A 13,837-nucleotide genomic window follows, 5' to 3' on the forward strand; every position below is an offset into this window, starting at 1 on the left:
TGACCTTGGAGGTGAGCTCGTAAGTATGTTTGTTCCTCCAGACAGCTGGGCTCTAACGGTTATGGCATGGATTAAGAAGCCGTCCACCATACCGAAGGTGATTGGTGTTGAGATACCGGTGCAGGAACCGGGGTTGTACTATTCGTCACCACCAAGGCCGCGGCGGACCACGTTAGGGATGTACCTATATCGAGTATTCGTGCATGTCGAAGAAGTAGTCAATCCATCAATCGAAGTCCTGCCGCCGCCGCTGGTGCCCGGGTCCGTTGACGACGTCCATTACAGGAGTCAACGTCAGACTTTCCCCATGTTGCTCGAAATGATGGATGGCACAAGGTCTACTCCATCGCGCGGCAGAGGCCACTGCTTCTTTAGGAGAAGAGGCATGGCTGGCTGCCTGGACGTGCTCTAATTTGAGGTAACAATTGAATCTTGTCAGATATTGTACTAGTTAAATCCGAGCTATGGGTGTGAAGCACTGATGTGCCAGTACATTTGATTGTGACATGTTCTATTTTTTTACCTGAACTTTTTTTAGAAAGGGTTGTACGTCAACTTAATGTTCTAGCAGAACTTATATATTGTGTTGTTTGTCTGTTTTCTTTACACAACATTCAAGATATTTCCCCGTCATTGATAAAGACGATGAACCGTTATGTACGAGTTCGTTGGTTTCAACATAGCCCTACCCGTAGTGATCCACTACTTCCACCCTGATTGTGCCGCCTGCGTGAAATTTTTGTATGCAAGTTAAGTGTGCTATGATGTTCTATATGATTGTGTCAACTATATAAGTTTTTACTGAGCATCATCAATGCATATGGCTGAAAGATGTATATACGAGCATCGACCGATGGGTCTCACACACACACACATAAACACACACACACACGCACAAGTGGGACCCGTTGAATTATTTCTTCGCTCATGACAGCTTTTAATTAGGTTCCACTGTACTCTAACTTTTTTCTTAAGTTATTAATTGAGCTCATTGACTTCAAAAGGTTGTACAGAAGCCTTGTTTGGGCCTTTCCGGCGTCGCTGAATGTGGGCTGAGTAGCCATGTAAGGTTGTACTCTACTACACAGGCCTTTTTTCAACACCAGCAATGCAACTGGGCTGACAGTTGTACACAATCCCGGTGGACTTGTTATTCTCCGCCCCGTTGGGCTAAAAATCTTTCCTAGGAGGAGGGATGCATTAGTCTTAACAAGAAAATGGACTTTAAGAAATAATAAGTGGGATGTAATTATAAAAACTGGGCAGTAACTATAAAAAATGCACTCTTTATTTCTTGAGCCATGCACTCTTTCCGGAGGAAGGTGTTCATTTGTGGAGTCACTCGGGGCGTAACACAATGTAGAATATGCTCCATTTGTCAACCTGCCATGGGGGTAAACAAGCTAGAGGAATGGTTAGTTATGAGAGCCTTTAAGCCCTCCTCCCCTTCTACCTCCACACCATCCTCTTCCTTCAATTCATGAATCATATTTCGCATCTTCCTCTCTGATGCTACACCATGAAAATAATCTCTGTTATGATCTCCCTTCATTAAATAGCTCACATGTGCCTGCTACTGCCAAAAGATATCAAGCCGCTCCTCCAAACGTCCAAGTTTGTACCGCGCCACCTTCTCACATTTCACCGCTGCCTCTGACAAATCTTTCCTAAAGCACTCCTCCAAGTTCTGCCGCAACTTCTTTACTCTTTTCTGAACATCACTCAACACTTCTCTACTCCATTTGTCAAGAGTTTGTGAGAATTCTTTGATGTGTGTTCCATCGCCTTCCCATTGCCCTTTGTTACAACTTCATCGCATGCCTCAACAACCACCTTTTCGCAGTCCCTTCAAGTAACCAGCGGGCTTCGAAGTGCTTATTAAGATTGTTCGGTTTGGGCATGACCTTCCTTCTCGCACCGTGAACATCCATGATGACGGTCCTATGATCAGAATGTTCGGGACATCCATGAGTCACCTTGTAACCTGGGAAGCGTGCACAACATTGTGGATTTGCCACAGCCCTATCAAGACGCTCCCGAATATAACCCTACATGCGATAATTATTATTGCGTCAAATAAAGACGTCCCCCTCGAAACCAAGGTCATCCAGGTTACAAAAATTCAAGGCATCATGAAAGCGGTCCATATATATTTGTGCTCTCGGCACACCCTCCTGCTTCTCAAATTTGTAGAGGATCTCGTTGAAGTCCCCCATGCATACCCACGAGAGCTTCTCCTGGTGATGCGAATTACACAGAAGCCGCCATGTCTCTTCCTTCTCCATCTTGGGCTCCCCATAAATACCTGTGAATCTCCACTTATATCCAGGACACCAACACGAAGTAAAACAAGTTTAGCCTCATAAATGAGTAATTTACACCTCCAACTACACTTTTTGCGGCCCCCACGGGAATCCCATCGGATCCGGGCATGAGCAGGCTAGCTGGCACCAGATCGAGATCGCATGAAGCAATGCTTGTCTCCCCCGGTGGTAACTCCAGCACCACCTCCACGTCGTCCTCCACCACTCAGCCCCACGAGGTGGAAGGTGGTGAGGTGGTGCACACGACATCGGAGGGAGGGGGAAGGGCGCAACGACAGAGGGTACCACCGTGGACACCAAGGGGGGTGGCTAGAGTGAGGGCACAAGATCGACACTCGACACAAACAGAACATGCGTCGCCGCCATCATCGAGGACCTGGGCTGAGAACTTCGGCGAGAATCCATCCCGCAGGAAAGATGGGGAGCACGAGGAAGCGCGGCTGCGGGGGCCGAGAGAGGGCACGAAGGGGGCCCTGCATCCGTGCAGAGGGGGTGCAGGGCTCGCCGGAGCAGGGAGATCAAGTGGGTGCCGCTACGCGTGCTCACCCATCACGAGAGGATATGGATGTTTCCGAAACTGACCCCGATCCCAAGGATTAGGGAACCATCGGTAAAAAGTAAATGTGAAATGGACATGTGTTTCCGCAAACCCTTGCTCTTTCAGTGTCACGAACCTTCTCTCTTTTTTGCCAAGTGATCACGAACCTTCTCTCTATGAGCCAATAAACTCAATAATTACTCAGTACAAGTTAAGAACAAATATGGTGACAAAGAGTCCCCTGTCGAGCCCCCCTCAAAGGCACAAAACCATTTATTTCCTGATCGCTGAATCTCACTTTATATTTCACTCACAGAACACAAGCCATATTGATCCAGTTGGCTTTCTGCGTTTCCTCTTAATTATGAGTAGCACTGGGCCATTTGTAGCTATAGGACCCAGCTACAAAGCTGCTGCATCCGTGCTTCGGCCTGCCTTGGCCAGGCCTGAGCTGTTAAACTGGCCAGGCCATACCTGAGCTGTATTTTTGTTTTTTCGTACTGTGCATTTAGGAGTCTGTTGGGCGATACAGGCCCCGGGCCGCGATATTATGAAGATGCTTGGACATAAAACGATCGTTGACAAAAAAAGATGGTACGAATCACTGTGCAAATAACAGACCCGGCCCATATGGTCCATGTACCATTTGTCTGTCAGCCCCATCAGAGCTCGTTGTCAAAAAGGAATATAAAAGCGTGATGACGGTGAGAGGCAGGAAGGAAACGGAAGCCCGTATGAAGGTGCTGCTTTAGCGGCTCAACGCTTATCACGTGCGGCCGTGGGGCCGGAGCTCTCCCGCGCCACGCGATCCGCGGCCCCCCGGGCATCGGACGGCGAGGGCGATGAACACCAGCCGACGCGCACACACGCGTGACGTCGACGCGGCGGCGGAGCGTGACGCGCGCGCCCGTGATGTCACGGTCGGACTCGGACGAGCCCGGCTGCTAGTGCCGCGTCGCGTTCCGCGCGCGCTGCATGGACCCCCGGAGCGGAGGCCCAGGAAACGACGAGACGCACGGGAAAGTAGGAGCTTGTACAGGGCTCCGGCGTGCGACCTACGAGCGAGCGACGTACGTGCCGTTACTTCACAAGTTTCACACGTCCAACGCACCTGTCCGTGGTCTTGGCCTGTGCGTGCAACGGTCGCACGATAAGCGAAGTCCGTCGGTCAAACACTGCCGATGGATACGGTCACATTGGCTAAAGGCTAATGCAATGGTCGCGATCATCTGCGCACGGACAGTGGAAAATATGTCTGGCTACGTGTGCAGTAGTATGTCGTTAACACCGCAATTATGAGACGTGTCTATTTTCAACATGCTTTGATTTGATTCGTCTTTTCCATAAAGGAAGATTGAACCGGGCCACCTTTCCAAGTTTCCATAACTGTTGTTTATCGTTTCTTTTTTAGAGGTGATTTGATGCGCATATTCTTTTTGGGAAATGTTAAAAATCTGACATCATATCTTTAACGTTTTGAGTGAAGGCTCCAAATTTGTCATGTGAAAACAGATAAATTTGTCATGTTGTTGTATAAAATTTGCCATGTTCTAAAGTGAAAATTGCCTTGTAGTGTAAAAAATTGTCATGCTGCAGCGAGTAATTGCCATGCATTTGATCGGGATCCGACGTACCTAAGGGCATCAATTTTATATTGGGGGTCCTTGTTTTTTTATATAACAACTCGTCGAGTATGAATAGATAAGCACAAACGGACCAATCTTCCTTTTCTTTGAAAAAAGTTGATATGCCTCGGTATGAACATCGATTAAAAGTTTAAAACATGCAACCATCGTTATGACAATGCATCATGTGTAGGTAAATTCATATGATCCAGATAAGGCTAAGACAACCAATAAGTAATATGGATTACATGCATGGTGCAACCACACACACTGGTCCTATTAATAGAACGCCATCTACATTAGTTGCACAAAGCCCGCGGTGCAATCGCTAAGTGGTTGCACCCAGGGAACAGAGGCTCTCCCGCCTTCACAAGTTGAGGTGAAGATCACATATGGATCTAGTGGATATCCTCTTGTAGATGGCCTGCAAAAAATTGGAACTCTAATCCTGTTAAAAGAAAATCACCATGACAACTTTCACATGGATGTAAGCCTTAAACATTGGGTGTAAACCTGTCAACCAGTTTCTGAACATGTTCGTGATGCTTGTCAGCTTGTGGGTCGTTTAAGATTGAAACCAATGTGAACTATATGGCCTACAAGTCATGAAAAATGTCACTAGAAAAATAAGTGGTGGATCGTTTCCTCCTAGTCATAACAATACTTTAACAACCTTGGCATCTGTGTTTCGCCAAGTTGTCGCTTTCCAAGACCACTCATTTACACAGATATCACATAAAGCTCTTGATTTTCAGCGGGAGCTTGAGTTTCTAAATGTTTTACCCATGAAACATGTACCCCTTGTTGACCATGTTTGCATACATAGATCGCACCGAGAAGACACCCAACTCGTACAAATTTCAGTGGAGGGCATTGAATTCTTGTGATAGGTTAAACCTCACCAACCTATTCATGAGGTGTAACTAGGCCATCCGCTTATTACCAACAAGCGAGTACCAAAAGCTAATATTTCATTAGTATGCTTAAAAAAACATCAACCACAGAAACATGTTGCCGTTAAGCGATATGATATAAATTCAGATATTGTTGGCTAAGTGCCCTCAACCATGTGTTGGGCAAAAAGATCTTGTGCACATACTATTCCTAGTCTTGGAGGAACTTATGACAAAAAAAACCTTCCTTGACCCTCACCAAACCTCTAGAAGCCGAATGGGCCGTAGCTCTTAAGTTTCTTGAAATTTAAAAGGTGCTTGCTATTTTCTGAAATACACACATATCTGAATATTGGCATGAATAAAAAAAACTTGCACATCTATGTGATCGATGTGCCATATTTCCTTTTAGAATAGATGTAAATTACCTCTCACCTGCCCATCATTTAGATGACCAAAGTGCAAATCTCTAGTTTGCCCCACACATCTAGAAATAATTTCATCTAATTTCTATAATGATCCCAATATCATTCTCTACGTCCTATTCCAAGCTCATCAATGTGTTATAAATAATCTTGCACAAGAAGATAGTACAAGTTTCGTAACTATTTTAATAACCACGCTAACTTTTTATGATATGAGTAAATATTTCTATTTTTTTAATAGTTCTCTATATTTCATCTGTTCTTACTTACTAACTTACGGTTCATTTTCTTAAGCCACCCTTTTACACACTAGGTTTATTGGTTGAAAAGAGGTAGCTTCCAATATATTTGTTTGAAAAGAGCTAGTTTCCAGAATATTTGATACCAACTTTCCAAAAATGTGACTTAGAAACTTATTAAAACTTTTGCTTTTGGACTAAACGTGCTATTCTAAAACCACTTCACTATTGTCTTTTTTCAATCGGATATTCAAAACAAGATTCATATTGACGATTTTTTATCTATTTTATTTTGCACTATTGTGTATTTAAAAATTTGCACTAACTAATACTATGATTTAATACTAGTTTGTAATGCACCTTTTGGAATGTGTGCATTTGTAGACTGAGTCGATTGCATTGTGTTACGCAGAGTTTATTGCATTTTTAGTGTGCTCTAATAGAATTTTAGCTTAGCCAACTATCGTTTCCATTTGAATCTACCATGTTTTTTGTTCGAATCAACTCCATTGTGTGCTTGGTCTATAGTATTTCTTGGTAATCGTTTTAAGCAAGAAATCACTAAGAAAATAGTTTTATAGAAGATAAAAACAATAGAAAATACCGAGAGAGAAAATCAGGTTAAAAGACTAAAACAAATTGAAAATTAGTGAAGATGAAAAATATACTCTAATAAAGTGTTTACTGAATGCAGTAGGGAGGAAGACCCGATAAATGAGAACACCTCTGAGGAAAATGAACCAAAGAGGAAAACAAGGGGAGAAAACAAAAGCGGGGAAATCATCAGGTTGAAAGCTCCAGCTTGATCAAAATTGACTGGAGAAGCACACACGACATATTAGATCTTACAAATACCATATATATAGGGACAGGGTGACCTGTATATGGCCTGTACGTACACGTACATCAAACATAGCTGGAGTAGTTAAGTAGGCTGACAAGCAAAAAAAGAGTAGGCTGACAAGCGGTGTGCCATCCTCGTAAACACCCGCGAAAAAACCGCTGCGTTCGCGCTTCTCATGTAGACACTCTGAAACTCAATCTACATATCATCGACACGATCAGTCACGCTGCCCCTCAAGGAATCATGCCGTCGCCGCCTGGCCCATACGACGAGGACGCAGCGAAATACAGCGCGTCCGTCACGCCGTAGTCCGTGACGTCCAGCCCCACGTCGTCGGACGCATCGAGCGAGAGACCGGACGCGGACGGGCAGTCGCCGGCGCGGGCCTGCGAGGGCGATCCGTCCGGCGTGCCGGCCCCGGACCCGGGGTAGCTCTGGTGGTGGCCCTGCAGCACGCAGGCGAGGGACGACACGAGCGCCTGCCGCTCGAGCTCGTCCTTGGAGCCGCGGTCCAGGCCGGCGCCGCCCCACTGCTGCTGCCTCGGTTGCAGCCCGGAAGAGAAGCCTAGCGGGTCGGGCGTGGAGCTACGTGCCGCCGCCTCGGGCTCGGGCGGCGCCATGTTGTGGCACGTGTGCTCGTGGACGTAGGTGACGGTGTACATCGTCTGCTCGCCGTCGCCGCGCTGCTGCGGCGGCTGCTGCTGCACCAGCTTCGTGGCCGGGCAGCTGCGCTCGCGGTGGTAGCAGCATCGGTAGTAGCACCTGCGTGTACACGTACACAAGTAGGAGTAAGAACTAAGATTCGTTTTAGGGGCTGTTTGGTTTGAGACTAAGTTTGCCTAAGATTGCCAAACCTAAGGTTAGGCAAGTTTGACTAACTTAGGTGGGTGTTTGGTTCAAGCCACACCTTAGGCAAGCCACACTAGGGTCCCACATCTCATACACTCAAAAAGTGTGGCAAGATTCCTTTAGGTTTGCCAACTTATGGCTCTCATTTTGAAGAACTAACCTTAGGCAAGTGTGGCAAAATTGTATGGCAAAGTGTGGCATGGTTAGGTCTAGAACCAAACAGCCCCTTAGTGTCTATTTTACACATGTCCAGCAGGAGTATTATTAGGTAGGAGGAGTATTCTGTCTCATCTTAGGCTTAGCACATGACGGCTAGCTGGCAATACGCGGTGACGTCGCTTGAGAGCAATTATTTAGCGGTTGGTGACGTAAGGAGATGCCTCTAATACTACTACTAACGTCAAATCAGTAACGACCCAATAATCATTCACCGTGGTAATTAGCACACAGTAACACACACGAGGATCCCGCTCCCCGCGCGCCACAAAACGTAACTTTCAGGCATGAAAATAAAAAAAAGCGTAACTTTCAGGCATGAAAATTGTGGATGATCAAGAAAACATTCTCTTTACCTAAAAGAGAAAACAGGGTCAGCATCAAAACTGGCTTTTACTTTGCCGATGCTTTCAAACGTGTGGCCGTGTGGGGAACTGGGGATCCGATCGGGTGCTCATCAGGATCAAGCATCCTTTTTGAGGCGCGCACGGTCGCTGCCTGGCAAGCGCGCAACATTTTGCGTTTTGTCCTTTGCGCGCTTCCCTTTCCGGATCTCCCGGTGCCATCGCGTGGAATGAACCTAATCTTGCACGTTTTCCTATTATCCCGTACGCGCTCTCTACAAGCGTCACGATCTAAACCTTAGCTACAAGTTTTAGGAGCATGTTCGTTTCTTGTTAGAGCGACATGACAACTTAATCACTCATCATCCGTTGATTAATTAGTTATCTGGATAAGATAAGCAACAGGAACGCCGAGATATATGGAAATGAACTGACCTTGGGAAGCTTGTCCTCATGATCCTCTTCTGGCCGTATTTCCTCCATTGGTACCCGTCCGAGTACGGCGAGGAAGTCACTGTTACTCTGTTGAAGAAACAATGCACTCCGCACGATCAGAACCCCACATAATCGACCTATTTTGTTTCTCGATCATGTTCTTCTACTCTACTGCAGGTATGTAGTAGTAGTACTAGCAGCTAGGCGACTTACTTTCTCGGGACGCCGTCATCTCTAGCACGGCGCCCGCTCGCGGCGCCGCTGGCAACGACGGCCGCCGCGTCCGGTGGCGGCGTGGTCGGGGTCGCGGCCGGGGAGGAGCCGCCCATGATGTTGATGCAGACGGAGAAGGCGCGGGACACCTCCTGCAGGATGAATGTGGCGGTGGCCTCGGCCTGGCCCTGCCCGCGCAGCGCCCGCAGCGCCTCCGCCTGCAGGTGCGCCGTCAGCTGGTGCCCGTGCGTCAGCTCCCTCAGCACCGCCTCGTGCTGCTCGTCGGCCGCCGCGGGCTCGTAGCCGGCGACGCCGCCGTTGGGGTTCATGATGAGACGGGACTGCGTCTGCATGGTTGTGGAGTTGTGCTGCCTCGCGAGCTGGCCGCCGACGCCGCTATCTAACGAGCGAGAGTTCCGGTGCGCGCAAGAGTTAAATTTGTTGAAAAGCCTAGTAGGCTGGCTAGGCAGCTTCGGTGGCGTGGTGGGCGGAAGTAGAGGCTGCACTTGCACGAGGGCTGCTGATATATAGAAGGGGTGGGGAGGAAGCGTCGTCGCAGCTCAGGCGGTTGGGAGCGATTCACTGTAAACCTGGCTTGGGGCTGGGGGACGCTTTTACGCGGTGTGGTGGACTGGGTGAGGACCCAGGCACCAAGTCGTTCTTTAATTAGCAAGGAGATCTGCGAACAGGTTCGGAAACGAAAAAGGATGCTCTGTTTGTGCAGGCGTGTGCGTATCAGTTTTGAAAAACTTCGAATTTCAAACACCATGCCTTCAACAAAGAGAGCTTTTGGTCAGCTCATAACTCCTCCGTAATAAGATTATACACAGCAGACGGACAGAACATTTAGAAAATTATGGTATTTAAAAGATAAATGATTCCATACGGCCGGCCTGCAGAACGCTTGGCCGGTCACGTGCGTGCCATCAGATCAAGTAACATCTTACGGTTATTTCAAAAAAAAAAAAGTGACATCTTACGGCCAAAACTGAGCTCTGCACGTGCCAAGTTTTGGTAGGATCCACACCCCGCTCATTCCATATCCTCTTCACAACTAGTCATTCCCTATTCTTTCCTTCGTCGGCGACCATGGGTGACCTACATCCCTCTCCGTGAGCTAACCCATGTGGCGCGGCCATGGTAGTTGTTGTGCGCTGCATCCCACACTACAGGGAAGACGAGTGGGCAGGGGGTAGTGATGCATGGGAGATGCCCAGACAAAGCTGCAGAGAAGACGGGGAAGGGAGAGAGGTGATCGGGGCGACGCTACATAGGGGGAGCCCCGACGTCGATGATTAGTTGTTGGCCAACATTGGGGTCGACGACCTACGTCGACAACCATGGTGGATGTGGCCAACAACCAGATGCGGCTACCGCTGTCGACACGAAGGAGGTGTAACCATTGTCACGGAGGTTCTACGATGGCGGCGCTCCGTGCTACAATTGTGATGGCAGAAGCTACATTTAGCGGCGCGGGGAGCTGCAACCGTGGCGAACAGGAGATGCAACCTCACTGGCAAGGGGGCTGTGACGAAGGGGCCCCTCCTACGACTATCGACCACAGAAGGCGCATACGTCGACGACAGAAGCTGCAATCGGCGCACAAGAAGCTATGACCGACGAGTCAATAATGCATCCACTCTCGGTCGTCCTAACAAATACCGTCGTAGGTTCCAGTATTGACGGCAATGGTGTTGCAGCTACCAGCATCTGTTCTCGCTGGTTGCAACTCTCCTCTCTATCGGTTCCAACATCTTCTCTCGTCTGTTCCAGAATATATCTTCGTCGGGATCGCAGAGTCACCTGACCGCCATCTTCAGCACTGGTGGATGCCCGGTGGAGAGTTGCAACTGGCAGTGGCAGAGTTACATCCGTGCGGAAAAATCTACAAGGGCATACAAACAACTGCGGGCGTGAGCGGCGACTTGGGCGACATTTGCTACAACCCAAGGCAATTTTTTGTGACCAACAATGTTTTTGCTACGACTGACGACGATCGGGCGCTACTGGTGATGTATACCTCGCTAGCGAGCTGTGAGCGGCGCGCACGAGGCCACGAAACAACGGACGCCCTACTGCAAGCGGTGGCTCGAGGGAGCGGGTGGCAACGCTGAGCTTGTGCATGGAGAGGACGAAGATTGTTTTTTTGCGTGGATCTGGTGGTAGAGAGCAAGGACAACAAGACATGAGACGAGCGTTTCTTGGATTTGAATGTTTGGGGTGAGCCCACTGATACGTCCATTTTGCATCATTATTTTCTACTATAATTTATCTTATTTCAATTATATATTCCACATTATGGTGCAATTCCAATGCATTTACTCTTTTAAAATGAAAGTTACACACACATGCAGAGAGAGAGGGAGAGAGAGAGAGATTACCGACAACTTAAATCCTAGACCTAAAATATCATTAGAAGAGAAAGCAATTCTATGGAGTTCAAAACAAAGCATGGATTTTGGGAGAATTATTTGGGAATGTATAAAGAATGTTGGAGAAAATAAGTACCAGAGGGGGTCACGGGAGAGCTACATGGACAGGTAGCGCGGCTTACCCCCAGCTGTGCCACATGTCCATCTGGGGCCCTGGAGGTTCGCCTTCTGATTCCCTTTGGCCATAAAATCCCATTTACCCTAGAAAAAAATATAAGTATTGGGACTTTCAGCCCTCGTCTGTGAAGCGGAACTTGGGCAGAGCACTTTTGCTCTCCGGCGGAGCGATTCTGCCGAGGAAACTTCCCTTTGGGAGGGGGAAATTGAAGCCTTCATCATGACCAACACTACGTTCATCGTGGGAATCATCATCGTCATCAACACCATCTCATATCCAGACCCTACTTCATCGTTTGTGTTCAATCTTCGTATCAAACCTCAGACTGGTACCTTGGGGTGCTAGTAGTATTGATCACATCTCTTAGTTGATGCTTGTTGATTTAACTGGTGGAAGATTGTTATGTTTATATTGTTAAACATATATTTATAGCACTGATCATTATCAATATGATGAATTGTGAGTAGTTACATTAGTTCTCGAGGACATGGGATAAGTCTTGTTATTAGTAATCATGTGAAGTTGATCACCGTTTAGTGTTTTGATATTATATTTTGTTGTTCTTTCTCTAGTGGTGTTATTTGAACGTTGACTACATGGCACTTCACCATGTTTGGGCCTAGGGGGAAGGCATTGTGGCATTAGTTTCTAGATGATAGTTTGCGGGAGTGGTAGAAACCTAAACGCTAGTTTATGAATTAATCTGTAAGGGTCAGTATTGGATCTAATTGTTTAATGCTATGGTTATATTTATCTTAATTACTTCTTTTGTAGTTGCGGATGCTTGCATGGAGAGTATAATCTTAAGTAGGTGTTTGCTCAAGTTAGGATAGTACCTCAGCTCCGATCCACCCACATAACACTTATCAAGCAATGAACGTAAGTCGATGAATCATGATGAAAATAACTTGGCGATATTCCCGTGTGCCCTCAAGAGCGTATTAATTACTAGATGAAGTACCACCGGTTTGTCCTGTGCACAATTAAGGATTTGGTCACTTGCTGCACCTTGCTATCTTGTTAATTGTTACATTTTTCCAAATTATCTTGCTACCAAACTATCTATCAAAACTATCTTACAACACTTAAAATGATATCCTTACTGAAAATTTTTTATTGATCCATTCGGCTCCTTGTTGGGTTCGACACTCTTACTTATCGAAAATACTATGATTGATCCCGTATAACTGTGGGTCATCACACATCTAATGGATGTGTGGCAACGGTCCCAGGTTTCGGCCTGTCGGCTGCCACCTAGCACACGCCTATTGAAAAACCATGTTTTTAGAAAGGCAGCTACTTTTATTCAATCAACGATTTTTAATTACATATGGTGGTCCTGATAACATCAGGTATTACATTAAACCAACAGGAACCACAATCATGTTCAGAAGATCTTGCCAGGACATGAGCTGCCTCATTACACGACCAATTGATATGAGTAAATAAACAAGATACAAACTTTGATGCCCTATTCTTAATATCAAAAGTTATGGCACCTATCTATGATCTATCCATTGCAACATTCTTCACTTTGGTGACCAATGCCTCAGAGTCAGAAGCCACTACAATACTTTGGATGCCAGCTTCTTCAGCAAATTCCATTGCACAACCATGACAATGGCTTCCGCAAGTTAAGGATTTACTTCCTGATTGACATATCTTCTTTTGGCTGCTAGAACCACTCCCATGTGATTTCTTATAATAATGCCAATTTCCATTCATCGTGATTGTGAGAATACTGCAGCGTCGACATTACCCATCACCAAACCTTTCAACGACGGAGACCAATTTTGAACCGAAGTTTGGTTCTCACGCCTTGTGGGTTCTGTCATGCTGAAATTATACAACAAGATGAAATCAATATAGGCTTTAATCTTCCGAGCCACACGATGCGGATGAAGCAAACCCTCCCCATTTCTTGCACAATTTCTATTGTCCCAAATATGCCATATAACCATGGCAAAAACATAGCTTGCATGTCACATGCATTGTCTATCCATTCCAACAACCATTGCCGAATATTAAGGAACATCTTTAATATTAAAGATATATGAAAGGATGTTTTTAGGTCAGCCCAGATTTCTCTAACATAATGACAATGAAAGAAGCAATGTTCCAGCATTTCAAATCTATAGCAAAAAGGGCACTCGTACCTAGTCTGGATTGAATGTCGATGGAGTTGTTCTCCAATAGGTAGACAATTATGAGCCATTCTCCATAAGATAATTTTCATTCTCCCTGGGCATTGTATTTTCCATAGCTTCCTCCATGTATTTTTTGTTTCCTCCAGATTAGAGGAAGATCATTTACCAGTAACGCTACGTTTTTGCTAGAAAGCT

At 46.4% G+C, this 13,837-nt stretch overlaps 1 protein-coding gene across 1 annotated transcript; it reads right to left on the minus strand.

Annotated features, from left to right (window-relative positions):
• Positions 1-6,882: 6,882 nt before the first annotated feature.
• Positions 6,883-9,431, minus strand: LOC123062440 (WRKY DNA-binding transcription factor 70). The gene is made up of 3 exons (XM_044485961.1): positions 8,946-9,431; positions 8,733-8,819; positions 6,883-7,650 (listed from the first exon to the last, which is right to left on the minus strand). The coding sequence occupies exons 1-3, from the start codon at positions 9,296-9,298 to the stop codon at positions 7,122-7,124; spliced, it is 969 nt and encodes a 322-aa protein (XP_044341896.1). The 5' UTR covers positions 9,299-9,431; the 3' UTR covers positions 6,883-7,121.
• Positions 9,432-13,837: the final 4,406 nt, after the last annotated feature.

This window comes from Triticum aestivum, chromosome 3A, assembly GCF_018294505.1.
Source record: "Triticum aestivum cultivar Chinese Spring chromosome 3A, IWGSC CS RefSeq v2.1, whole genome shotgun sequence".
Classification (NCBI taxonomy): domain Eukaryota; kingdom Viridiplantae; phylum Streptophyta; class Magnoliopsida; order Poales; family Poaceae; genus Triticum; species Triticum aestivum.